Source organism: Mustela putorius, unplaced genomic scaffold, assembly GCF_011764305.1.
Source record: "Mustela putorius furo isolate JIRA1106 unplaced genomic scaffold, ASM1176430v1.1 tig00000558_pilon_pilon_pilon, whole genome shotgun sequence".
NCBI classification, from domain to species: Eukaryota; Metazoa; Chordata; class Mammalia; order Carnivora; family Mustelidae; genus Mustela; species Mustela putorius.
In genome coordinates, this window is record NW_025421414.1 from 85,983 (window position 1) to 111,982 (window position 26,000).

The following is a 26,000-nucleotide window of genomic DNA, read 5'->3' on the forward strand; positions in this document are numbered from 1 at the left end:
AGGTGAGTTGAACGACCATCCCAGTTTGCCTGAAACTGTCCCAGTTTTAGCACTCAAAACCCCATATGCTGGGGAAGCCTCTTGGTTCTAAGCAAACCTGAATGATTGGTTACCCTATAGACAGGATTAAAATCTGTATCTCCCAGGTCTCAGGCCAATACTAGTAATGCTGTCTTATGCCATCTGTATTCTGAGAACTGTTATCTGAGTAGTGTTTCTCCTTCTCTACACCTTAGTGTACCAGGATATTTCTTCATGATGGGTCACCTCCCATCCCACTCTCCCTAGGACAGAAACAATGACAGCTAGTAGTGGCCCTCAAAGGTATTCAAGACAGTTTTGCCAAAAGAAAACCATATTTCAGTTTTCTTATCCACAAAACAATGACAATAATCCCTATATTGCTTACCTCACATGGTTGTTGTGTGGGTCAAATAATAATGGATGTGAAAATGCTTTCTAATTTGTTAATAGCTGGTCACATGTAAGAAATTGTGGTTATTCTCTACCCACCGAGGTAGATGTTAGCTCCCTGCCTTACTCTACTTCCGGTCAGCAAGCTGTACAGCAACTAATAGTGTGAACTTTGGAAATATCTTGGCCTCTGTGCCTCAGTTTCCTCATACAGAGATAATAATAATCTCTCATATGGTGAGGTAAAGTATTCAATTAATTATTATTAAATGTAAAGCATTTAAAAGAATTCCTGGCACATGGTCAGAGCTATGTAAGTGTTAGCAGTTTTGGATTGGCTTTCTCACCCCCTGTAACTCAGAGCCAGAGACTATATAAAGTGGACCCATAAACCAAGTGACACATAAAGCAAGCCACCACCTTCCCTTTTCACTAGCTCCCTATTTTTTGTGTTATGTATCCACAGCCTTCCCACCATGGATTGCCAAGAAAATGAGTACTGGGACCAATGGGGACAGTGTGTCACCTGCCAACTGTGTGGACCTGGACAAGAACTCTCTAAGGTAAGTACCTCTGATCAGGACACTTACTTCTTTCATATTCTAGGACTCAGCCTCACAACTGAGTGGTTCCACTATTAAGAGAGTCATTAGGGGCGCCTGGGTGGCTCAGTGGGTTAAAGCCACTGCCTTCGGCTCAGGTCATGGTCCCAGGGTCCTGGGATCGAGCCCCGCATCGGGCTCTCTGCTCAGCGGGGAGCCTGCTCCCCCCCCCGCCGCCTCTCTGCCTTCTTGTGATCTCTCTCTCTTTCTCTGTCAAATAAATAAATAAAAATATTAAAAAAAAAGAGAGAGTCATTAACCTGTGGCTAATCCAGTTTATCAGACAAAACATGGAATCCAAAGATTATGATAATAGCAGTGACAGTGCCAACAAAAAGTCCACTTGACAGGATCAGGGTCAGGGGAGGATTCCATGAGATAATGGCATATATCAAGAGCAAATATGGAATGCAGAGGCCTAAGAAGACTGTTTAGCATTAGGGAAATCTGTCAACTAAATTAGGGCCCACCCTCTTGGGATTCAGGAGCCAGATTCAGGTCTGATCTGATACAGAAGTACTTCAGATCAGGTAGCAGAGGAAAGCCTCTCTAAGGAGGTATATTCCAGGGACAGAATATAGCTAGTACAGAATCCCAAGGTGGGAATGAACTAGTTATATACAAGGAAAAAGAAGAAGGTTAGTGCAGCTGATGTAAAGTGAAATAGAGTGTGGTACACAATGAGGTTGTAGAAGAAGGTCTGGGCCAAACCATGTGGAGTCTTAAAATCTATGATGAGAAATTTGCATTTTTTCCCTAGCTACACCAGGTACCCTTTGAAGGGTTTTGATTAGAAAAGTGACATGATCCTATAAGTAAAATAAAATACAGTTATTTAGCCCACCTTCCTATCTTTTTATTTCTCATCTTCTTCAAGGTAGAAAAATTAGTCTATCATTCAAACTGCTGTTACCAAACTTTTAAACATGACCCATGATGAAATGTACATTTGTGTATTTTAACACCATTAGAAAGCTCAGAGAAAACAAATGAGATGCAATGTTGTGTTCCTGCAAAAGCTTTATACATAAACAGATTGTACTTGTATAGCAATCTCTACCTTGTAAAGGACTTTCATGTGCATTGTCTAATTTGGCTCTAAGTCCCACCAAGGAGGTATTAAGAACCCCATTTTAGATTAGGAAAATAAGACTCAGAGGATGCATGACTTTCCCAAAGTCAAAATGGCTCAGTAAAAATAAACATGAGCCAGATAAACAAGGGTTTGAGTCTAAGCTTTGCTATGAGGGAATTAGTTTATCTCTGACTCAATTAGGATGTGCTAAGTTAAAAGTAACATAAAGCAACAGTAACTTGAATGCTAAACACATTTATTTATGTAATAAAGTCTAGAGGTCAGGAGACTGTGTTTGGTTGAGCAGATCAACAATGCTTTCAGGGACCCAGGCTCTCTTTATTCTTCATCTTCGGTATCTTGTTTTGTCTTCATGCTTGTGTCCTCTTTTGCCATAACTCAAAGCATCACATCTTCACAGCATAGTCAAAGTCAGGAAGAAGGGGCAGGGACAAACTAGCTTGACTTTTATTAGGGAAGAGTATTATGGGTGCAAATTCGATGTTGTATCTCTAAACTCCAAGAAAGGCTAGGAAATGAATACCTGGCAAGTGGTAATGGGATTACCAAGATTAACTAAGGCCAACCAAGAATCAGTTCTTGAGACTGGTTACCTTGCAAGTGAGAATGAAATCACTGTGCTATTAATAAATAAGAAAATGGGCAATAACGTTTAGATAAGCAGTTAACATCATCTGACACAGCCTTGTTTTTACAGTTACGTATATTTAGTTTTAAAATTTACTCATATGGATTGTAAACATTATTATAAATAAATCTTTACAGAAAATCAACAATATTACCTCAGGACATATTTCTAAAAGTGTTATTACTATGCAAAGTTATGTACACTGTTTAGAAATTTTTGAAATATATTAGCAGATAACGCTTCTGAATTTTTTTTAATAATGTCCATTACAATTATAATTATTTTCAAAAGTGCATGGATTTCTTATATTCCAAAAGCCAAATCACACATGAACAATGCATGTTTCTATCATCTATTAATTTTATACATTCCTTTGTAATTTAAAATTACTAATTTATGAGAACTTTATATTATCTTACCTTTTTTTTCTATTTGATGGGGAAAATTTTTTTGAATTTATTATCTATTTGCATTTTCAATTCTGTGAACAATTTCAGATTGTTTCACTCTTCATTGTTTATTGTTTCTTCTTTTTTTATTGTGTTATATTAGGCACCATACGATACACCATTAGTTTTTTGTTATATGTAAACAAGATTCATTGTTTATATATAACACCCAGTGCTCCATGTAATATGTACCCTCCTTAATGCCCACCACCAGACTCACCCAACCCCCCATCCCTCTCCTCTCTAAAATCCTTAGTTTGTTTCTCAGAGTCCATAGTATCGTGATTCATCTCCCCCTCCAATTTCCACCCCCTTCCCTTTTCCTTTCCTTCTCCAAATGTCCTCCATGTTATTCCTTAAGTTCCACAAGTGAAACCATATGTTAATTGACTTTATCTGTTTATTACTTACGAGTTTAAGGCACATCAGTAGGCAGACAATATGGCAACATATGGAGTGTTTTTAAATCTTTCATATAATATATAAGATTTTTAAAAATCAGAAATGATTACAAATATTGTCACATTTTATTAACATTTGTTGACAATCTCATCTATTCTCCCCTTAACATGTTAATTCGATTGTATATATCAATAAATTCTAAATATTGAAATATCTTATATTTTTAGGATAAGCCCATTATGATTGTGATTTTTGGTTGCATGTCATTTTATGTTTTATTTAATAAGTTATCTATAATAAATAAATACATTTATAACACTATCAGCATCAGAATTTATGTAAGAATTATGCTAGCTGGATTCTCATATCAGATAAATTAGATTTTAAACTAACGACTGTAGTCAGAGATACAGAAGGACACTACATAATTCTCTTTTTTTAAGATTTTATTTATTTACTTGACACAGAGAGAGAGATGACAGGTAGGCAGAGAGGCACACAGAGGGAGAGGGGGAAGTAGGCTCCTCACTGTGCAGAGAGCCCAGTGTGGGGCCTGATCTCAGGACACTGAGATCATGATCTGGGCCGAAGGCAAAGACTTAACCCATTGAGTCACCCAGGCACCCCGACAGTACATAATTCTTAAAGGGATTATCCACCAAGAAAATCTAACAATTTGTAAATTTGTATGCCCCCAATATGGGAGCAGCCAATTACATAGGAAAACTTTTAATGACGATAAATAGTCATATTGATATGAATACATTAATAGTAGGAGATCTCAACACCCCACTCTCAGTAATAGATCATCCAAGCAGAAAATCAATGAAGAAACAAGAGCATTGAGAGACACATAGGACCAGATGGACCTCATAGATATATACAGAACATTCCACCCTAAAACAATAGAATACTCATTCTGCTTGAGTGTGCAAGGAACCTTCTCCAGAATAGACCACATACTGGGTCACCAGTCAGGGATCAACCAATACCAAAAGACAGAGATTATTCCCTGCATATTCTCAGATCACAATGCTTTGAAACTGGAGCTCAACCACAAAGAAAAGTATGGAAGTAATTCAAATACCTGGAAGCTAAAGACCACCTTGCTTAACAATGCTTGCATCAACCAGGAAATCAAAGAAGAACTGAAACAATTCATGGAAACCAATGAGAATGAAGACACTTTAGTTCAAAACCTATGGGATACAGAAAAGGTGGTCTTAAGGGGGAAATACATAACCATCCAAGCCTCCCTCAAAAAAATGAAAAAATCCAGAATACACCAGCTGTCTTTACACCTTAAAGAACTGGAGAATCAAAAACAAATTAATCCAACTCCACACACAAGAAGGGAAATAATCAAGATTAGAGCAGAGATTGATGAGATAGAAATAAGAGATACAGTAGAATGCATCAATGAAACTAGAAGCTGTTTTTTTGAAAGAATCAATAAGATCAATAAACCATTGGCCACACTAATCCAAAAGAAAATTCATAAAATTATGAATGAAAAGGGAGAGATCACAACTAACACCAAGGAAATAGAAGCAATCATCAGAAATTATTATCAACAGTAACATGCCAATAAGTTAAGCAACCTAGATGAAATGGATGCATTCCTGGAAACCTATAAACTTCCAAAATTGAACCAGGAAGAAATTGACAACCTAAATAGACCAATATCTAGTAATGAGATTGAAGCAGTGATCAAAACCTCCCAAAAAACAAGAGCCCAGGACCTGAAGGACTCCCTGGGGAATTCTATCAAACTTTCAAAGAAGAAATAACACCTATTCTCCTGAAGCTGTTTCAAAAAATCGAAGGAGGAGGAAAATTTCCAGACTCTTTTTATTACCCTGATCTCCAAACTAGGCAAAGATGCCCCCAAAAAGGAGAATTTCAGACGAATATTCATGATGAATATGGATGCTAAGATGCTCAACAGGCTCGTATCTAATAGGATCCAACAGCACATTAAAAAGATTATCCACCATGACCAGGTAGGATTCATCCCTGCAAGGATGGTTCAACATTGGCAAATCAAACAATGTGATAGCACAAATCAATAAGAGAAGAGAGAAGAACCACATGGTCCTCTCAATTGATGCAGAAAAAGCATTTAACAAAATCCAGCATCCATTTCTGATTAAAATGCTTCAAAGTTTATGGATAGAGGGATATCATCCTCATCCTCATTATCATCCTCAATGGAAAAAAGCTGACAGCCTTCCCTTTGAGATCAGGAACACAACAAGGATGCCCACTCTCACCACTCTTGTTCAACATAATATTAAAAGTCCTAGCAACAGCAATCAGACAACAAAGAGAAATAAAAGGTATCCAAATTGGAAATGAAGAAGTCTAACTCTCCCTCTTCGCAGATGACATGATACTTTATATGGAAAACATAAAAGACTCCACCCCCAAACCACTAGAACTCATACAGCATTTCAGTAATGTGGCAGGATACAAAGTCAATGTATAGAAATCAGTTGCCTTCTTATACACCAACAATGCAAATACAGAAAGAGAAATTAGAGAATTGATTCCATTTACATAGCACCAAGAACCATAAGATACCTGGGAATAAACCTAACCAAAGAGGTAAAGGAACTGTACTTGAGGAACTACAGAACACTCATAAAAGAAATTGAAGAAGACACAAAAAGATGGAAGATCATTCTATGCTCTTGGATTGGAAGAATAGACATTGTTAAAATGTCTATACTGCTTAGAACAATCTATACTTTTAATGCCATTCCAATAAAAATTCCACCGGTATTTTTCAAAGAGCTGGTGCAAACAATCCTAAAATTTGTATGGAATCAGAAGAGACCCCGAATTGCTAAGGAAATGTTGGAAAACAAAAATAAAACTGGGAGCATCATGTTACCTGATTTCAAGCTTTACTCCAAAGCTGTGATCACCAAGACAGCATGGTACTGGCATAAAAACAGACACATAGACCATTGGAACAGAGTAGAGAGCCCGGATATGGACCCTCAACTCTATGGACAAATAATCTTCAACAAAACAGGAAAAAATATACAGTGGAAAAAAAGACAGTCTCTTCAATAAATGGTGATGGGAAAATTGGACAGTTATATGGAGAAGAATGAAACTTTACTTCTCTTACACCATACACAAACATAAACTTTAAATGGATAAAAGACCTAAATGTGAGGCAGGAATCCATCACAATCACAGAGGAAAACATAGGCAGTAATGTCTTTGATATCGGCCACAGCAACTTCTTCAAGATAGGTCTCCAAAGGCACAGGAAACAAAAGCAAAAATGAATTTTTGGAACTTCATCAAGATCAAAAGCTTCTGCACAGTATAGGAAACAGTTAACAAAACAAAGAGGTAACCCATGGAATGGGAGAAGATACTGGCAAATGACAGTACAGACAAAAGGTTGATATCCAGGATCTATAAAGAACTTCTCAAATGCAACACACACAAAACAGATAATCATGTCAAAAAATGGGCAGAAGACATGAACAGACACTTCTCCAATGAAAACATACATATGGCTAACAGACACATGAAAAAATGTTCATCATCACTAGCCATCAAGGAGATTCAAATTAAAACCACATTGAGATACCGCCTTACACCAGTGAAAATGGCCAAAATTAACAAGACAGTAAACAACGTGTGTTGGAGAGGATGTGAAGAAATGGGAACCCTCTTACACTGTTCATGGGAATGCAAGTTGGTATAGCCTCTTTGGAAAACAGTGTGGAGATTCCTTAAGAAATTAAAAATAGAGCTTCCCTATGACCCTGCAATTGCACTCCTGGGTATTTACCCACATGATACAGAGGTAATGAGAGAAGGGCCATCTGTACCCCAATGTTCATAGCAGCAATCGCCATAGTCACCAAACTGTGGAAAGAACCAAGATGTCCTTCAACTGACGAATGGATAAGGAAGATGTGGTCCATATACACTATGGAGTATTATGCCTCCATTAGAAATGATGAATGCCCAACTTTTGTATCAACATGGACGGGCCCAGAAGAGATTATGTTGAGTGAAATAAGTCAAGCAGAGAGAGTCAATTATCCTATGGTTTCACTTATTTGTGGAGCATAAGAAATAACATGGAGGAAAGAGATGGAGAGAAGAAGGGAGTTGGGGGACATTGGAGGGGGAGACGAACCATGAGAGACTCGACTCTGAAAAACTATCTGAGGGTTTTGAAGGGGCAGAGGGTGGGAGGTTAGGTGAGCCTGGTGGTGGGTATTATGGAGGTCACGTATTGAATGGAACACTGGGTGTGGTACATAAACAATGAATTCTGGTACACTGAAAAGAAAATTAAAAAATAAATAAAAATTAAAAGTAAAATAATTGTGCTAGTTGAGTAAAAATGATTAACAGTATTGATATACTTCTAATTATAAACCTTGTTAGTTTGGGGAGCCACATTGCTTGAGATAATTACCTTTGCCACGTAATTAGTAAAGAAGATTCTCAATATAATTTTTCATTATACTTATTTTTTAAATATTCTAGAAAACAGCTCATTCATTTAGTCAAGAAGTGATTATTGAGGATAATTTGATAGTGTTTATTTTTTAATATTTTTAAAAGATTTTACTTATTTATTTCAGAGAGAGAAAGAGAGAATGCCTGGGGGAGGGGCAGAGGTAGAGAAATAAACAGACTCCCTGCTGAGTAAGGATTCCCCATGTAGGGGTGGATCCCAGGACCCTGAGATCATGACCTGAGCCAAATCCAAGAGTCAGATACCTAACTGACTGTGCCACCCAGGCATGCCCCCTAAAAAATAGGAATAAATTTAGGTGAGGAGGGGAAAGTGTTCTGCACTGAAAACTATAGAACACTGATGAAAGAAAGTGAAGAGAACATATACAAATGGGAGGATATTTCACATTCATGGATTGGAAAAATTCATATTGTTAAAATGTCAATACTATTGAAAGTGATCTATAGATTCAATGCAATCTTTATCAATATACCTATGACACTTTTATAAGAGTAGAAAAAAGTACTCATAACATTTATATTGAACCACAAAAGACCCCAACTAGTCAAAGAAATACTGAAAAAGGACAAAGCAGAAGGTATTGTGCTTCCTGATTTCAAGTTATACTATAAAGCTATAGTCATCAAACTGTATTATACTCCTGTATAAATAGACATATAGACCAATGGGACCAAACTGAGAGCCCAGAAACAAACACAAACATATACAGTCAACTAATATTTGACAAGGGAGCCAAAATACTCAATGGAGGAAAGATGGTCTCTTCAATAAATGATGCTGAGATAATTGGATATTCATATGTATGAGAATTAATCTGAACCCATGTCTAAACACCACTCACAAAAATTAACATTAAATGAATAAGAGACTTAAATGTGAGACCTGAAACCATTAAACTTCTAGACAAAAACATAGAAACAAAGTGACTTGATGTGGGTCTTGGCAATGACTTTTTTTTAATGTGATACCTAAAGCACAAACAACAACAACCACCACAGATAAGTTGGACTATATCAAACCAAGAAGCTTCTGCACAGCAAATGAAACCATCAACAAAGTGAAAAGATGACATAAGAATGAGAAAAATACTTGCAAATCATATGTCACAAGGAGTTAATAACAAAATATATGAAAACCCATAGAATTCAATAGCATAATAATAGCCCAATTAAAAATGGGCAAAGATGCTGAACAGACATTTCTCCAAAAAGATATGGTTTTGAAAGTACAAATCTTTTGCCACTATGGTCAAGTTCCTTCCTACATATCTTACATGTCATATCTTTTTATCATATCTTCCTACATATCATATCTTTTTGGTGCAATTGTAAATGGGACCATTTCCTTGATTTCTCTTTCTGCTGCTTCATTATTGGTGAATAAAAGTGAAACAAATTTCAGTACATTGATTTTATATCCCACAACTTTACCCAATTAGTGTATCAATTCTAGTAATTTTTTGGTGGAGTTAGATTTTTTTTTTTTAGTTAGATTTTAGAATTTGCAAACACCAAACCAGTCTTACAGGAAATATAGAAAGAGTTCCTCTAAGCAAAGGGAGAACCTAAGAGTAGTAGACCAGAAAGGAACAGAGACAATATACAGTAACAGTCACCTTACTGACAATACAATGGCACTAAATTCATATCTTTCAATAGTTACCCTGAAGGCGAATGGGCTAAATGTCCCCATTAAAAGACGCAGGGGAAAAAAACAAAAACAAAACAATACCCATCAATATGTTTTCTATAAGAAACTCATTTTAGACCCAAAGACACCTCCAAATTTAAAGTGAGGGGGTATAAAATGCTTTACCATGCTAATGGACAAGTCATCTGCAAATAATGAAAGTGTGACTTCTTCCAAATTTGGATGGCTTTTATTTCTTTTTGTTGTCTGACTGTTGAGACTAGGCATTCTATTACTATGTTAAATAACAGTAGTAAAAGTGAACATCCCTGTCTTATTCCTGACCATATAGGTAAAGCTCTCAGTTTTCCCTTTTGAGGATGTTATTAGCTGTGGTTTTTCCATATATCACCTTTATTGTGTTGAGATATATTCCATCTATCCCTACTTTGTTGAGGGTTTTTATCACAAATGGATGTTATACTTTGTAAAATGCTTTTTCTACATCTATTGAAAGGATCATATGTTTCTTATCTATCACACTGATTGATTTATGGATATTAAACCACTCCTGTAGCCCAGGATAAATCCCTCTTGATCATATTGAATGATTCATTTAATGTACCATTGGATTCAATTCGCTAGTATTTTGTTGTGAATTTTTACATCCATATTCATCAGGGATACTGGCCTGTGTTCATTCCACTTTTGTAGTGGAGTTTTTGTCTGGTTTTGGAATCAAGGTAATGCTGGCATGAATTTGGAAGTTTTCCTTACATTTTGGGGGAGGGTGTAATTTGAGAAAAATAGGTGTTAACTCTTCCATAAATGTTTGGTAGAATTCTCCTGGGAAGTCATCTAACCCTGAACTTCTGTTTGTTAGGAGATTTTTGATTACTGATTCCATCTCTTTGCTGGTGATCAGCCTGTTTAAGTTTTCCATTTCTTCCTGTTTCATGTTTTAGTAGTTTATATGTCCTTAGGAATTTATCCATTTCTTACAATTGTCCAATTTGATGGCATATAATTTTTCATAATATTCTTTTATAATTTTTTTTTGCATTTCTGTGGTGTTGGTTGTTATTTCTCCTCTCTCATTTGTGATTTCATTTGGGTCATTTATCTTTCTTTTTTATAAATCTGGATAGAGGTTAGTCAATCTTACTAATATTTTTAAAGAACCAGCTTCCAGTTTTATTAACCTGTTAAAATGGTTTTTGTTTGTTTTTTTTCCCCTCTACATTATTTAATTCTGCTCTAATCTTTTTTTAATTAAATTTATTTATTTTCAGCATAACAGTATTCATTATTTTTGCACCACACCCAGTGCTCCATGCAATCTGTGCCCTCTATAATACCCACCACCTGGTACCCCAACCTCCCACCCCACCACCACTTCATTCCCCTCAGATTGTTTTTCAGAGTCCATAGTCTCTCATTATTTCCCTTCTTCTGTTGTCATTAGGCTTCATTTTTTTCTTTTTCTAGCTCTTTTAAGTGTAAGGTTAAGTTACTACTTGCTTCTTGAGGTAGGCCAGTATGCTATATACTTTCCTCTAAGTACTGTTTTTGCTGCATGCCAATGGTTTTGGACCATCGTGTTTTCATTTTCATTTGTTTCCATGTATTTTTTAATCTCTCCCTTAATTTCCTCATAGACCTGTTCTTTCTTTAGTAGCGTGTTCTTTGACCTCCTTGTATTTGTGGTCTTTTAAATTTTTTTTTTCTTGTGGTTGACCTCAAGTTTCTTCACAGCATTGTGGTCATATAGTGTTCATGGTATGATATTAGTCTTCTTGTACTTATTGAGGACTGATTTGTGGCATAGTATGTGATCTAGTCTGCTGTGCACTTGAAAAAAATGTGTATTCTGCTGCTTTAGGATGGAATCTTTGGAATATATCTGTTATGTCCATCTGGTCCAATGTGTCATTCAAAGTCATTGTTTCCTTGTTGATTTTCTTAGATGATCTGTCCATTAATGTAAGTGGGATGTTAAAGTCCCCAATAATATTTTATTAATATCAATGAGTTCCTTTATGTTTGTAATTAATTATTTTATATAATAGAGTGCTCCTATGTTGAGGAAAATATTTAAGCTTGTTAGGTCTTCTTATTGGACAGTCCTCTTTATTATGATATAGTGTCCTCCTTCATCTCCTGTTACATTCTTTGTTTTAAAATCTAGTTTACCTGATATAACTATTGCTATTCTGACTTTCTTTTGATGTTCATTTGCATGGTAATTGATTATCCATCCCTTTTCAATCTGCAGTGTCTTTATGTCTAAAATGAGTCTTTTGTAGAGAGCATATACATGGGTCTTGTTTTTTTTTTTTTCCAATCTGCCACCCTATGCCTTTTAAAAGCAGCATTTAGTCATTTACATTCTGAGTAATTATTGATAAGTATGTATTTAGTGTCATTGTATTACTTGTTGTTTCTGGAGATTTTTCTCTGTTCCTTTCTAGTTTTAGTCACTTTTGGTCTTTCCTTACCACTCAAAGAGGCCCCTTTAATATTTCCTGCAGGCCTGCTTTAGTGGTTAGAAACTCCTTTAGTTTTAATTTGTTTGGGAACGTTTTTATCTCTCTTTCTCTTCTGAATGTTATTCTTATTGTATATGGTATACTTGGCTGCAAATAGTTCCCATTCAGCACATTGAGTATATCATGCCACTCTCATCTGACTTGCTAAGTTTCTGTGGCAAGATCTGCAGCTATCCTTAGGAGTCTCCCCTTGTAAATCAGGGACTTCTTTTGTCTTGATTCTTTTACCACTTTTTCATTATACTGTATTTTTCAAATTTAATTATAATATGTCTTGGTGTTAGCCTGCTTTTGTTGATTTTCATGGGAATTCTCTGGGCCTGCTGGATTTGTATGTATGTTTCCTTCTGCAGATTAGGGAAGTTTTCAGCTATAATTTCTACACCTTTTTCTCTCTTTTATTCTGAGACTCCTAAAATATGGATGTTCATACATTTGATGGAGTCACTGAGCTCCCTAAGTCTGCATTTGTAGTCCAAAATTTGTCTTTCCATTTTTTTGTTCAACTTCATTACTTTATATAATTCTATCTTCTATAACATATATGTTCCTCTGCTTCTTCCATCCTTGTGGTAATTATGTCCAGTGAGTTTCTAAACTTAGTTATTGTATTTTTCATTTTGACCCGATTTTTTTTTACCTCTTTTATCTCTGCAGTAAATGTCTCCCTGATGTCTTCCATGCTTTTCTCAAACCCAGCTAATATCCTTTTGATTGTTGCTTTAAATTCTGGATCAGGCATGTTACTCATATCTGTCTCAATTTGATCCCTGGATGTGATGTCTTCCTGTTTTTTTTTTTTTTTTTCTGGAATTAATGCTTCCATTTTGGCATTTTATCTAGGTATCTGTGTTCTTCTCTGTGTTAGGAAAACCTGTTACATTTCCTGATCCCAAGACTAATGGCTTTATAAAGAAGAGGCCATATAATATCCAGGGCCTGCCACTTAGTGTCTCTGGTGTATGCTGTGTGCACACTGATGCTGTGTTTTGGTTTCTCTACCCCTCAGGTCAGTCATCTGCAGAGTTTCTCTTTACCTGCTCTGGGGAGTGTGTGACCTTGGCCAGAGAGTGGCAAGTTTTAACTAGGTTTGCTCTCGTCTGCTTGTTAAAAGAGAGCTGATGCTATTTCCACTAGAACTGAAATTTTGCAGAACTCTGGTTAGTAGACATAGTGCCTCTGGTGGTTTATTCTGGTCTTCTTGGAAAGGGGCCCTCTGTGCTGGTTACTAGGCACAAATTTGCCCAATAAAAGCAGTAGAAATAGACAACAGGAGTAAAAATTTGGTTTAAGCATGTTAGGCAGCCAATGTTGGCCCCATAGTGTTTACTGAAGTTGGCTTATAATGAGGGGTGAGGGAAATAAATGGCAACAGTCAGCTCCTTTGTCCCTGGACAGGGGAGTCCATGCTTGCTGCTCTCAGGGAGCTACTTTAAGAGGAACCAATAATTTCCCCTTATGTATCATAAGCATTTATCAGATTGCTGACTTCATACTGTCTCTGGGTCACTTGCTTGTCCAGAGTAGAACAGCACAACTTTGTCTCTAACATAACTAGGCCTGCTGGTTTTTAAAATTCTATGAGTGTGAGGACCTAAGCTGGTCCCCTGGAAAGGCTCTTGCCTTACTGAGACTAATGCAGGTTTGACCCGGAAGTGCAGCCATGATAGAGTTCAGAGGCATGGATTTGAAGCAAACATGCCAAATAACCAATGTATGGATGGGTTAGCTGCCCTTAGCAACTGTCTCTGAACCTATGCTGGGTGGGGGTGGGAGATTGTGCCTGCTGTTTCTTTTGTCCCCATAGAAGCAATGCCACCTCTCACAGATGTGCTTCAAAAAGTACAAACAGAGGCACAGAGAACCATCCTCAAAATCAATAAAAATAGGTCCACAACCCATCATCTAATGTAAAACTTACAACTTTTAGTGACAATAAGAAAATCCTGAAAGCAGCTTGGGACAAGAAGTCTGTAACATACAATGGTAGAAATCTTAGATTGGCAGCAGACTTATTCACAGAGACCTGGCAGACCAGAAAGAACTGGCATGATATATTCAGAGCACTAAATGAGAAAAATAGGCAGCCAAGAAATACTATATCCAGGTAGGCTGCCTTTGAAAATAGAGGGAGAGATAAAAAGCTTCCAGGACAAACAAAAATTGAAAGAATTTGAAAACACCAAACCAGTCTTACAGGAAATATAGAAAGAGTTCCTCTAAGCAAAGAGAGAACCTAAGAGTAGTAGACCAGAAAGGAACAGAGACAATATACAGTAACAGTCACCTTACTGACAATACAATGGCACTAAATTCATATCTTTCAATAGTTACCCTGAAGGCGAATGGGCTAAATGTCCCCATTAAAAGACGCAGGGGAAAAAAACAAAAACAAAACAATACCCATCAATATGTTTTCTATAAGAAACTCATTTTAGACCCAAAGACACCTCCAAATTTAAAGTGAGGGGGTATAAAATGCTTTACCATGCTAATGGACAGCAAAATAAAGCTGGAGTGGCAATCCTTATATCAGATAAATTAAAGATTTTAAGCCAAAGACTATAATAAGAAATGAGGAAGGACACTATATCATACTAAGGGTCTGTCCAACAAGAAGATCTAACAATTTTAAATATCTATGCTCCTAACATGGGAGCAGTCAAGTATATAAACCAATTAATAACACAATCAAAGAAACACATAGACTATAATACAACAATAGTAGGGAACATTAACACTCCCCTCACTGAAATGGACAGATCATCCAAGCAAAAAACAAAACAAAACAAAGTGAAAACAAACAAACAAAAAACAAAACAAAACAAAACAAAACAACCCCCACACACACAAAAGGAAATAAAGGCTTTAAATGGGACACTGGACCAGATGGACACCACAGATATATTCAGAAGATTCCATCCCAAATCAACAGAATACACTAGTTCACATGGAGCATTCTCCAGAATAGATCACATCCTGGGTCACAAATCTGGTCTCAACCCATACCAAAAGATTGGGATTATTACCTGCATATTCTCAGACCACAACACTCTGAAGGTAGAACTCAATCACAAGAGGAAAGGTGGAAACAACTTAAATACATGAAAGCTAAAGAGCATCCTACTAAAGAATGAATGGGTCAACCAGGAAAATAAATAATTTTAAAATTCTTGGAAATAAACAAAAAGGAAAACACAACTGTTCAAAATCTCTGGGACACAGCAAAGGCAGTCCTAAGAGGAAGCTATATATTGAAACAAAACTTTCTCAAGAAAAAAGAAAGTCTCAAATACACAACCAAACCCTACACAAAGGAGCTGGAGAAAGAACAGCAAAGAAAGCCTAAACCCAGCAGGAGAAGATAAATAACAAAGATCAGAGCAGAAATCAATGAAATAGAAACAAACAAACAAACAAAACAGTAGAACAAATCAACAAAACTAGAAGCTGGTTCTTTCAAAGAATAAATAAGATTGATAAACCCTTAACCAGACTTATCAAAAAGAAAAGAGGACACAAATAAATAAAATCATGAATGGGAGAGATCACAACCAACACCAAAGAAATACAAACAATTATAAGAACATATAATGAGCAACTCTACACCAACAAATTTGACAATCTGGAAGAAATGGATGCATTCCTATAGACATGTAAACTACCATAACCGAACCAGGAAGAAATAGAAAACCTGAACAGACCCATAACCAGTAAGAAGATGAAACAGTCATCAAAAATCTCCAAACAAACAAAAACCCAGGGCCAGATGGCTTCCCAGGGGAATTCTACCAAACATTTAAAGAAGGATTAATACCTATTCTCCTGAAAATGTTCAAAAAAATAGAAGTGGAAGGAAAACTTCCCATCTCATTATATCAGTCAAGCATTACCTTGATCCCCAAACCAGACAAAGACCCCAACAAAAGTGAGAATTCCAGATCAATATCCTTGATGAACATGGGTGCAGAAATTCTCATCAAAATACTAGCCAATAGGATCCAACAGTACATTAAAAGGATTATTCAGCACAGCCAAGTGGGATTTATTCCTGGGCTGCAAGGTTGGTCGAACATCTGCAAATCAATCAATGTGATACAATACATTAATAGAAGAAAGAACAAGAACCATATGATACTCTCATTCGATGCTGAAAAAGCATTTGACAAAGCACAGAATCCTTTCTTGATCAAAACTCTTCGATGTGTAGGGATAGAAGGTATATGCCACAATATCATCAACACCATCTATGAAAAACCCACAGCAAATATTCTCAATGGGGGGAAAATGAGAGTTTTTCCCCTAAGGTCAGTAATGTGGCAGGGCTGTCCACTATCACCACTGCTACTCAACAAGTACTAGAAGTCCTAGTCTTGGCAATCAGACAACAGAGGCATCCAAATCAGCAAAGAAGAAGTCAAACTCTCACTCATTGCAGATGATATGATACTTTATGTGGAAAACAAAAGACTCCACTACAAAATTTCTAGAACTCACACAGGAATTCAGTAAAATGTCAAGATATAAAATCAATGTGCCAAAATCAGTTGCATTTCTATGCACCAACAGCAAGACAGAAGAAAGAAATTAGTCGATCTCATTTACAATTGCTCTCAAAACCTTAAGATACCTAGGAATAAACCTAACCAAAGAGGCAAAGAATCTGTACTCAGAAAACTCTAAAGTACTCATGAAAGAAATTGAGGAAGGCACAAAGAAATGAGAAAACATTCCATGCTCATGGATTGGAAGAACAAATATTGTGAAAATGTCTAAGCTACCTAAAGCGGTCTACACATTTAATGCAATCACTATCAAAATACCATCTTTTTTTTTTTTTTCAAAGAAATGGAGCAAATAATCCTAAAATTTATGTGGAACCAGAAAAGACCCAAAATAGCCAGGGGAATGTTGAAAAACAAAGCCAAAGTTGCTGGCATCACAATTTCAGACCTCAAGCTCTATTACAAAGCCATAATCAACAAGACGGTATGTTCCTGACACAAAAACAGACACATACATAGATCAATAGAACAGAATAGAGAGCCCAGAAATAGACCCTCACCTCTATGGTCAACTGATCTTCAACAAAGCAGGCAGGCATCAATGTCCAATGGAAAAGAAACAGTCTTTTCAACAAATGGTGTTGGGAAAATTGGAGAGCCACATGCAGAAGAATGAAATTGGACCATTTCCTTACAGTACACACAAAAATAGACTCAAAATGGATGAAAGGCCTCAATATGAGACAGGAATCTATCAAAATCCTTTAGCAGAACATAGGCAGCAACCTCTTTGATCAGCCACAGCAACTTCATCTTAGAAACATTGCCAAAGGCAAGGGAAGAAAGGGCAAAAAATGAATTATTTTAATAAACTTTTTAAAAAGGTGTAAACAGGGTTGCCTGGATGGATAGTGAGTTAAGCCTCTGCCTTTGGCTCAAGTCCTGATCTCAGGATACTGGGATTGAGCCCCACATCAGGATCTCTGCTCAGCAAGGAGCCTGCATCCCTCTCCCCCTTTTCCTGCCTCTCTATTTGTGATCTCTCTGTGTGTGTGTCAAATAAATAATTAAATCTTAAAAAATGTATTAACTCTGTCCCCATGCCTTTTAGACAATCCTGAGATCACACAGTCTGCCACAGGTTTGTTTTCCTGCTTCTGCCCCAGGAGTAAGATATTGGCCTCAGATTTCCAACCCAGTCAATCCTGGGGATCTCTAAAACTCCAGCCTGTAAGGCCCATGGGTGAGGAAACCTCATGAAATTCAGCACCTCTTTTTCCCTGCTAAATGCTTTGGGGAAGGGTTTACATTGTGTGTATCCATAAGTGCTATGCTCTCTCACCTTTCTCTGTAACCAGGGCTCCTTCTCCCCCACAGAAACAAAGACCCATTTATCCCCCAAACCATTTCTCTGCACTTCCCACCTTCCTCAAAGTGACCTCTTCTCTCCCTGTATTTGTGCAGATTGTTCTATTAGTCCTCAGGTAGTATTTGTGGGACCACCTTCAAACTCTCCTCTCTCTTTATTTTAGGTTACTTTTTTAACTTAATTTTTTAGGGATTTTTTTCTTAATTTAATTTTGTTTTATAATTATGTAAAAATACTGTATTCCAAAGTCAAACGTATAAAACAAAGCATATTCTCAAATTCTCACTTCTATCATTGTTCTGTCCCTCCTAATCTTTACTTGCATTTAAAAGTTAATTTCCCTCTTGCCTTTATTTTGTCATTTTTAGTTTTATGGTTTATATTTATTTTGTTTATTTCTGTAATATAAGGAAAAGTCTGTGTGTGTATTTGTGAACTGTTACCAACCTTACCTTACCCACCTGTTAGATAAATGATATCGTGCTTTTCACTACCTTCATGTTTTTCAATTGATAATATGTTTAGGAGATCAACCATTCCATTATCTAGATAATCTGTATTCTTTTATGCCTGCAAAATACTCCACTGTATATATTTCACAGTTTATGCAAGCAGTCTTCTCTTGATGGACAGTTTTGTTATTAAAAACAGTGCTATGAGTAGAGTTATACACATACCTTTGTATATGGTTGCAGTTGTACCTGTGTGATAGATTTCTAAATGTACAATTGTTGGGTTGAGGAGTAAATGCTTATGCAATTTTGATAGATACTGCCAAATTCCCTTATCAAGAGGCTGTGACATTTTATTTTTTCATTTTTTTATTATAAAAGATTTTGTTACATTTGAATCATATTTATGTTTCCCATAATGCGATTTTTTTTTTACTTTTTCTTTTTTTCTTTTTTTTTAATTAATTTTTTATTTTTTATAAAAATATATTTTTATCCCCAGGGGTACAGGTCTGTGAATCACCAGGTTTACACACTTCACAGCACTCACCAAAGCACATACCCTCCCCAATGTCCATAATCCCACCCCCTTCTCCCAAACCCCCTCCCCCCAACAACCCTCAGTTTGTTTTGTGAGATTAAGAGTCACTTATGGTTTGTATCCCTCCCAATCCCATCTTGTTTCATTTATTCTTCTCCTACCCACTTAAGCCCCCATGTTGCATCACCACTTCCTCATATCAGGGAGATCATATGATAGTTGTCTTTCTCTGCTTGACTTATTTCGCTAAGCATGATACGCTCTAGTTCCATCCATGTTGTCGCAAATGGCAAGATTTCATTTCTTTTGATGGCTGCATAGTATTCCATTGTGTATACATACCACATCTTCTTGATCCATTCATCTGTTGATGGACATCTTGGTTCTTTCCATACTTTGGCTATTGTGGACATTGCTGCTATAAACATTCGGGTGCACGTGCCCCTTTGGATCACTACGTTTGTATCTTTAGGGTAAATACCCAATAGTGCAATTGCTGGGTCATAGGGCAGTTCTATTTTCAACATTTTGAGGAACCTCCATGCTGTTTTCCAGAGTGGCTGCACCAGCTTGCATTCCCACCAACAGTGTAGGAGGGTTCCCCTTTCTCCGCATCCTCGCCAGCATCTGTCATTTCCTGACTTGTTGATTTTAGCCATTCTGACTGGTGTGAGGTGATATCTCATTATGGTTTTGATTTGTATTTCCCTGATGCCGAGTGATATGGAGCACTTTTTCATGTGTCTGTTGGCCATCTGGATGTCTTCTTTGCAGAAATGTCTGCTCATGTCCTCTGCCCATTTCTTGATTGGATTATTTGTTCTTTGGGTGTTGAGTTTGCTAAGTTCTTTATAGATTCTGGACACTAGTCCTTTATCTGATATGTCGTTTGCAAATATCTTCTCCCATTCTGTCAGTTGTCTTTTGATTTTGTTAACTGTTTCCTTTGCTGTGCAAAAGCTTTTGATCTTGATGAAATCCCAATTGTTCATTTTTGCCCTTGCTTCCCTTGCCTTTTGCGTTGTTCCTAGGAAGATGTTGCTGCGGCAGAGGTCGAAGAGGTTGCTGCCTGTGTTCTCCTCAAGGATTTTGATGGATTCCTTTCGCACATTGAGGTCCTTCATCCATTTTGAGTCTATTTTTGTATGTGGTGTAAGGAAATGGTCCAATTTCATTTTTCTGCATGTGGCTGACCAATTTTCCCAGCACCATTTATTGAAGAGGCTGTCTTTTTTCCATTGGACATTCTTTCCTGCTTTGTCGAAGATTAGTTGACCGTAGAGTTGAGGGTCTATTTCTGGGCTCTCTATTCTGTTCCATTGATCTATGTGTCTGTTTTTGTGCCAGTACCATGCTGTCTTGATGATGACAGCTTTGTAATAGAGCTTGAAGTCCGGAATTGTGATGCCACCAACGTTGGCTTTCTTTTTCAATATCCCTTTGGCTATTCGAGGACTTTTCTGGTTCCATATAAATTTTAGCATTATTTGTTCCATTTCTTTGAAAAAGATGGATGGTACTTCGATAGGAATTGCATTAAATGTGTAGATTGCTTTAGGTAGCATAGACATTTTCACAATATTTATTCTTCCAATCCAGGAGCATGGAACAGTTTTCCATTTCTTTGTGTCTTCCTCAATTTCTCTCATGAGTACTTTATAGTTTTCTGAGTATAGATTCTGTGTCTCTTTGGTTAGGTTTATTCCTAGGTATCTTATGGTTTTGGATGCAATTGTAAATGGGATTGACTCCTTAATTTCTCTTTCTTCTGTCTTATTGTTGGTGTAGAGAAATGCAACTGATTTCTGTGCATTGATTTTATATCCTGACACTTTACTGAATTCCTGTATAAGTTCTAGCAGTTTTGGAGTGGAGTCTTTTGGGTTTTCCACATATAGTATCATGTCATCTGCGAAGAGTGATAATTTGACTTCTTCTTTGCCGATTTGGATGCCTTTAATTTCCTTTTGTTGTCTGATTGCTGAGGCTAGGACCTCTAGTACTATGTTGAATAGCAGTGGTGATAATGGACATCCCTGCCGTGTTCCTGACCTTAGCGGAAAAGCTTTCAGTTTTTCTCCTTTGAGAATGATATTTGCGGTGGGTTTTTCATAGATGGCTTTGATGATATTGAGGTATGTGCCCTCTATCCCTACACTTTGAAGAGTTTTGATCAGGAAGGGATGCTGTACTTTGTCAAACGATTTTTATCTTATAGTAAGTTTGCAATCCACAATACATCTTAGTTCCTCTCCTATTTTTTTAATGTTCAGTTAACCAACATCTATCACCACCACAATATGCCTGTTTCCCTATAGCTTTAGCAACAGTGCTGTGAAACATTTTAAATTTTTGTTAATCTAATAGGTTAGAAAAAAAGTACTGCAAAATGCTTTTATTTTTTTAATTTTTAAAATTTCATTGAATTTTTTGTATGCTATCATTTATCCTATTAGTTTCAGCTGTAAACCATATTGATTGCATAAATCTATGTATTATGAATTGATCCCCACTAAGTACATTTACCGTCTGTCACCATAAAAATTAATTTCAATATTTTTGACTACATTTTCTATTATGTACAATACATCTCCATGACTTGTTCATTTTATAACTGGAAGTTTGTACTACTTAATCTGCTTCACCTCTTTCCCCCACCCCTAATCCTCCCCCCTCTAGTAACCAACAGTTTGTTTCCTGTATTTATGAATCTGCTTCCATTTTGTTTTGCTTACTTGTTTTGTTTTGTCTTAAATTCCTCATAAAAATGAAATTATGTGGTATTTGGCTTTCTTGTCTGATTTACTTGAGTTAGCATAAGACCCTCTAGGTCCATCCACATTGTTGCAAATGTTAAGATTTCATTACTTTTTATGGCTAATATTCCATACCCACTGCATCTTCTTGTATCCTTCCACCTATAGTTTGCTTCCATAAGCCACATAGCTTGGCAAATGTGAATGATGTTACAACAAACATGGGGTGGTGCATATATCTCTTTATATTGAGGCATTTGTTTTCTTCAGATAACCACACAAAGGTGGAATTGCTGGACTGTATGATCTTTGTATCTATGTTTTTTTTTTTTTTTTGAGGAAATGCCATACTGTTTTGTATAGTAGTTGTGCATATATATATATATATATATATATATATATATATACTCAGAAACAGTGTATGAGGGTTCCCTTTTCTCCACATTCTTGTCAACATTTTTTTTTTTTGCCTTTTTGATGACAGCAAATCCAATGGCAATGACATGGTACTTCATTCTGCTTTTGATTTCCATTTCTCTGATGATTAGTGATGTCAAGCATCTTTTTATATGCCTTGTTGTACATCTCTACATCTTCTTTGGAAAAATGTTTCTTCACGTCTTGTGCCAAATATTGAATCAGACTACTTTATCGTATGGATTTGTGTAAGTTTTTTATATATTTTGGATATTAACTCCTTATCAGATGTATGATTTGCAAATATCTTCTCCCTTTCAGTAGAATACATTTTTGTTTTGTGGATAATTTCCTTTGCTGTGCAAAAGTTTTTTTTTGTTGTTGTTGTTGTTGTTTTTAGTTTGATGTAGTTCTGTTTATTTTAGATTTGTTGCTCTTGCCTCTGAGAAAACTGGTCCAAAGAACATTGCAAAGAAAATGTCAAATTGCTTATTGTGTTTTCTTTTAGGATTTTTATGGATTTAGGTCTTACCTTCAAATCTGCAATTCCTTTTGCATTTATTTTTTTCTGTGGCTTAAGATGGTGGTCCAGATCCATTGTTTTCCATGTAGCTCTCTGTTTGTTTTTTTTTTAAATCATTTATTTAAGAGACTCTCTTTTCACCATAGTATTATACAGTTATTTCTTTCATCATAAATTAATTATATATATATATATATATATATATTTCATGCCAGTGCCATATTATTTTGATTACTATAGTTCATAGTATAGTTTGAAATCAGGGATTGTAATGCTTCCAGCTTTGTCATTTCTCAAGAATGCTTTTACTATTTGGTGTCTTTTGTGGTTCCATCCAAACTGTAGGATTCTTCTACTTCTTATAGAATGCCACTGTTATTTTGACAAGGATTGCATTAACTCTGTAAATTGCTTGGTTAGTATACATGTTTTAACAATATTAATTCTTCCAATCCATGAGAACAGAGTATCTTTCCAATTACCTGTGTCTTCTTCAATTTTTCTGGTCAGTGTCTCATAGGTTTCATTGTATAGGTCTTTCATCTCTTTGCTTAAATTTATTCCTAAGTATTTTATTCTTTTTCAAGCAATTGTAAATAAGATTATAATATTATTTTTTCTCAATTTCTCTTTCTGATAGCTCATTATTAGTGTATAGAAGCAAAACTGATACCAATACAAATTTTGTATTTTGTGATTTTATGGAATTCATTTATTAGTGCTAATAGTTGTGTAGTGGAGTCTAGGTTTTCCTATACTTGTATTTTTGTATATCATGTCAACTGCAAATAGTGATACTTTCACTTCATCCTTTCCAATTTGGATGGTTTTTATTTCTTTGTCTTCCCTACTTGGGCTGATTAGGACTTCCAATAGTATGTTGAATAAAAATTAGAGTAGACATGTTTGCCTTGTTCTTGACCTTATAGGAAAAGTTTTTTCACCATTCAATAAAAGGTGAGATGTTGGTTTGTCCTATATGTCCTATTATACTGAAGTACTGTCCTTATGTACACATTTTATTAAGAATTTTTATAATAAATGTTTGCTGAGTTTTTTTCCAAATTTTTTTCTGTCTTTATTGAGACAACCATATGATTTTTATCCATCGTTTTGTTAATGTGGTATATCATGTTTGTTGGTTGGTATGTAGATGTTGTACCATCCTTGCATTCCTGTAATAAATCCCACCTGGTTGTAGTGTATGATACTTTTATTTATTTTTTTTATTTTAAGAAAGGAAGAGGAACTCTTTTTTGTTATTTTGCTTGTTTTTTATTTTCAGGTTTTTTTTTCATTTCTTTCTTTATTATTATTATTTTTTTTTGATAGAAGGAAACAGAGAGAGAGAGAGCACAAGCAGTGGGTAGGGGCAGAAGGAGACAAGTAGGGAGAATCCTAGGGAGGCTCCACACCCTAACATGGGGCTCGACCTAACAACCCTGAGATCATGACCTGAGCCAAAATTAAGAGTCAGATGCTTAGGGGAGCCTGGATGGCTCAGTGGGTTAAGCCTCTGACTTTGGCTCAGGTCATGATCCCAGGGTCCTAGGATCAAGCCCCGCATTGGGCTCTCTGCTCAGCAAGGGACCTGCAACCTCCTCTCTCTCTGGCTGCCTCTCTGCCTACTTGTGATCTCTGTCTGTCAAATAAATAAATAAATAACCTAATAAAAAAAAGAGTCATATGCTTAACCAACCAAGCCACCCAGGTGCCCCCTGATCCTTTTAATGTATTATAGGATGGGTTTTTTAATATTTTTTGAGGATTTTTCATCTATGTTCTTCAGGAATATTAGCCCTTATTATTATTTTTTTTATGGTGTCTTTGTCTGGTTTTGGTAGCCTTTTAATTTTGGCTTTGTAAAATGACCTTAGAAGTATTCCTTTGTATTCAGTTTTTTGGTATAATTTAAGAAAGTTAAGTATTAACTCTTTTTTTAAATATGTAGTGGAATTCACCTGTGAAGCCATCTGGTCACTGGATTTGTCTTGGGGGAGTTTTTATATTAATGCTTCAATTTTATTGTGTGTAGTCAGTCTATTCACATTTTCTTTCTTTATGATTCAGTCTTGGAAGGTTGTATGTTTAAAGAAGTTTATCCATTTCTTCTAGGTTTTCAAGTTTGTTGCTATATAATTATTCATAGTAATCTACTATGACCATTTGTATATTTATGGTGTCTATTGTAACTTTCCCTTTTACATTTTTGATTATTTATTGGGGCACTTTGTACTTAATGAATTGGGCTACAGTTTTAGCCATTCTGACAGGTGCAAGGTGGTATCTCATTGCAATTTTGATTTGTATTTCCTTGATGAGTGATGTTGAGCATCTTTTCATGTGTATCTTAGCCATTTGTATGTTTATGGGAAAAATGTAAATTTATGTCTTCTGCCCATTTTTTTTAATTGGACTTTTTGTTTTTGTTTTTTGGGGTGTTGAGTTTCATAAGTTCTTTATATTTTTGGATACTAATCTTTATCAAATATGTCTTTTGAAAATATCTTCTCCCATTCCTTAAATTACCATTTAGTTTTGTTGATTCTTCACTCTGCAAAACATTTTTATTTTGAAGAAGTCCCAATACTTTTTTTAAAGATCTTATTTATTTATTTGACAGATAGAGATCACAAGTAGGCAGAAAAGCAGGCAGAGAAAGAGAGAGAGGAGGAAGCAGGCTCCCTGCTGAGCAGAGAGCCGAATGTGCGGCTCGATCCCAGGACCCTGGGATCATGACCCGAGCTGAAGGCAGAGGCTTTAACCCACCGAGCCACCCAGGGGCCCCCCAATACTTTTTAAATTATTTTTCTTTCCCTTGTGTCAGGAGAGATATCCACAAAGAAGTTGCTACAGCCAATGCCAAAGAGGTTACTCCCTCTGTTTTCCTCTAGGACTTTTATGGTTTCAAGTCTTACATTTATGTCTTTCTAGCTCTGTGAAAAATGTTATTGTTTGGATAGCATTGCGCTGAATGTGCAGATTGTTTTGGGTAGTATAGACATTTTAACAATATTTGTTCTTCAAATCCATGTACATGGAATGTTTTTCAATTTCCTTGTTTCATTTTCTATTTCTTTCTTCGGTGTTTTATAGTTTTCAAAATTCAGGTCTTTTACCACTTTGGTTAGGTTTATTCCTAGATA

General features: G+C 36.1%; 1 protein-coding gene across 1 annotated transcript in view; it reads left to right on the forward strand.

The window, feature by feature from the left end:
* Positions 1 to 890: 890 nt before the first annotated feature.
* Positions 891 to 26,000, forward strand: part of EDA2R (ectodysplasin A2 receptor) — a 50,734-nt gene continuing 25,624 nt past the window's right edge. Inside the window, 1 exon segment of the mRNA XM_004781848.1 lies at positions 891 to 977. Coding sequence (XP_004781905.1) covers positions 891 to 977 — 87 coding nt within the window.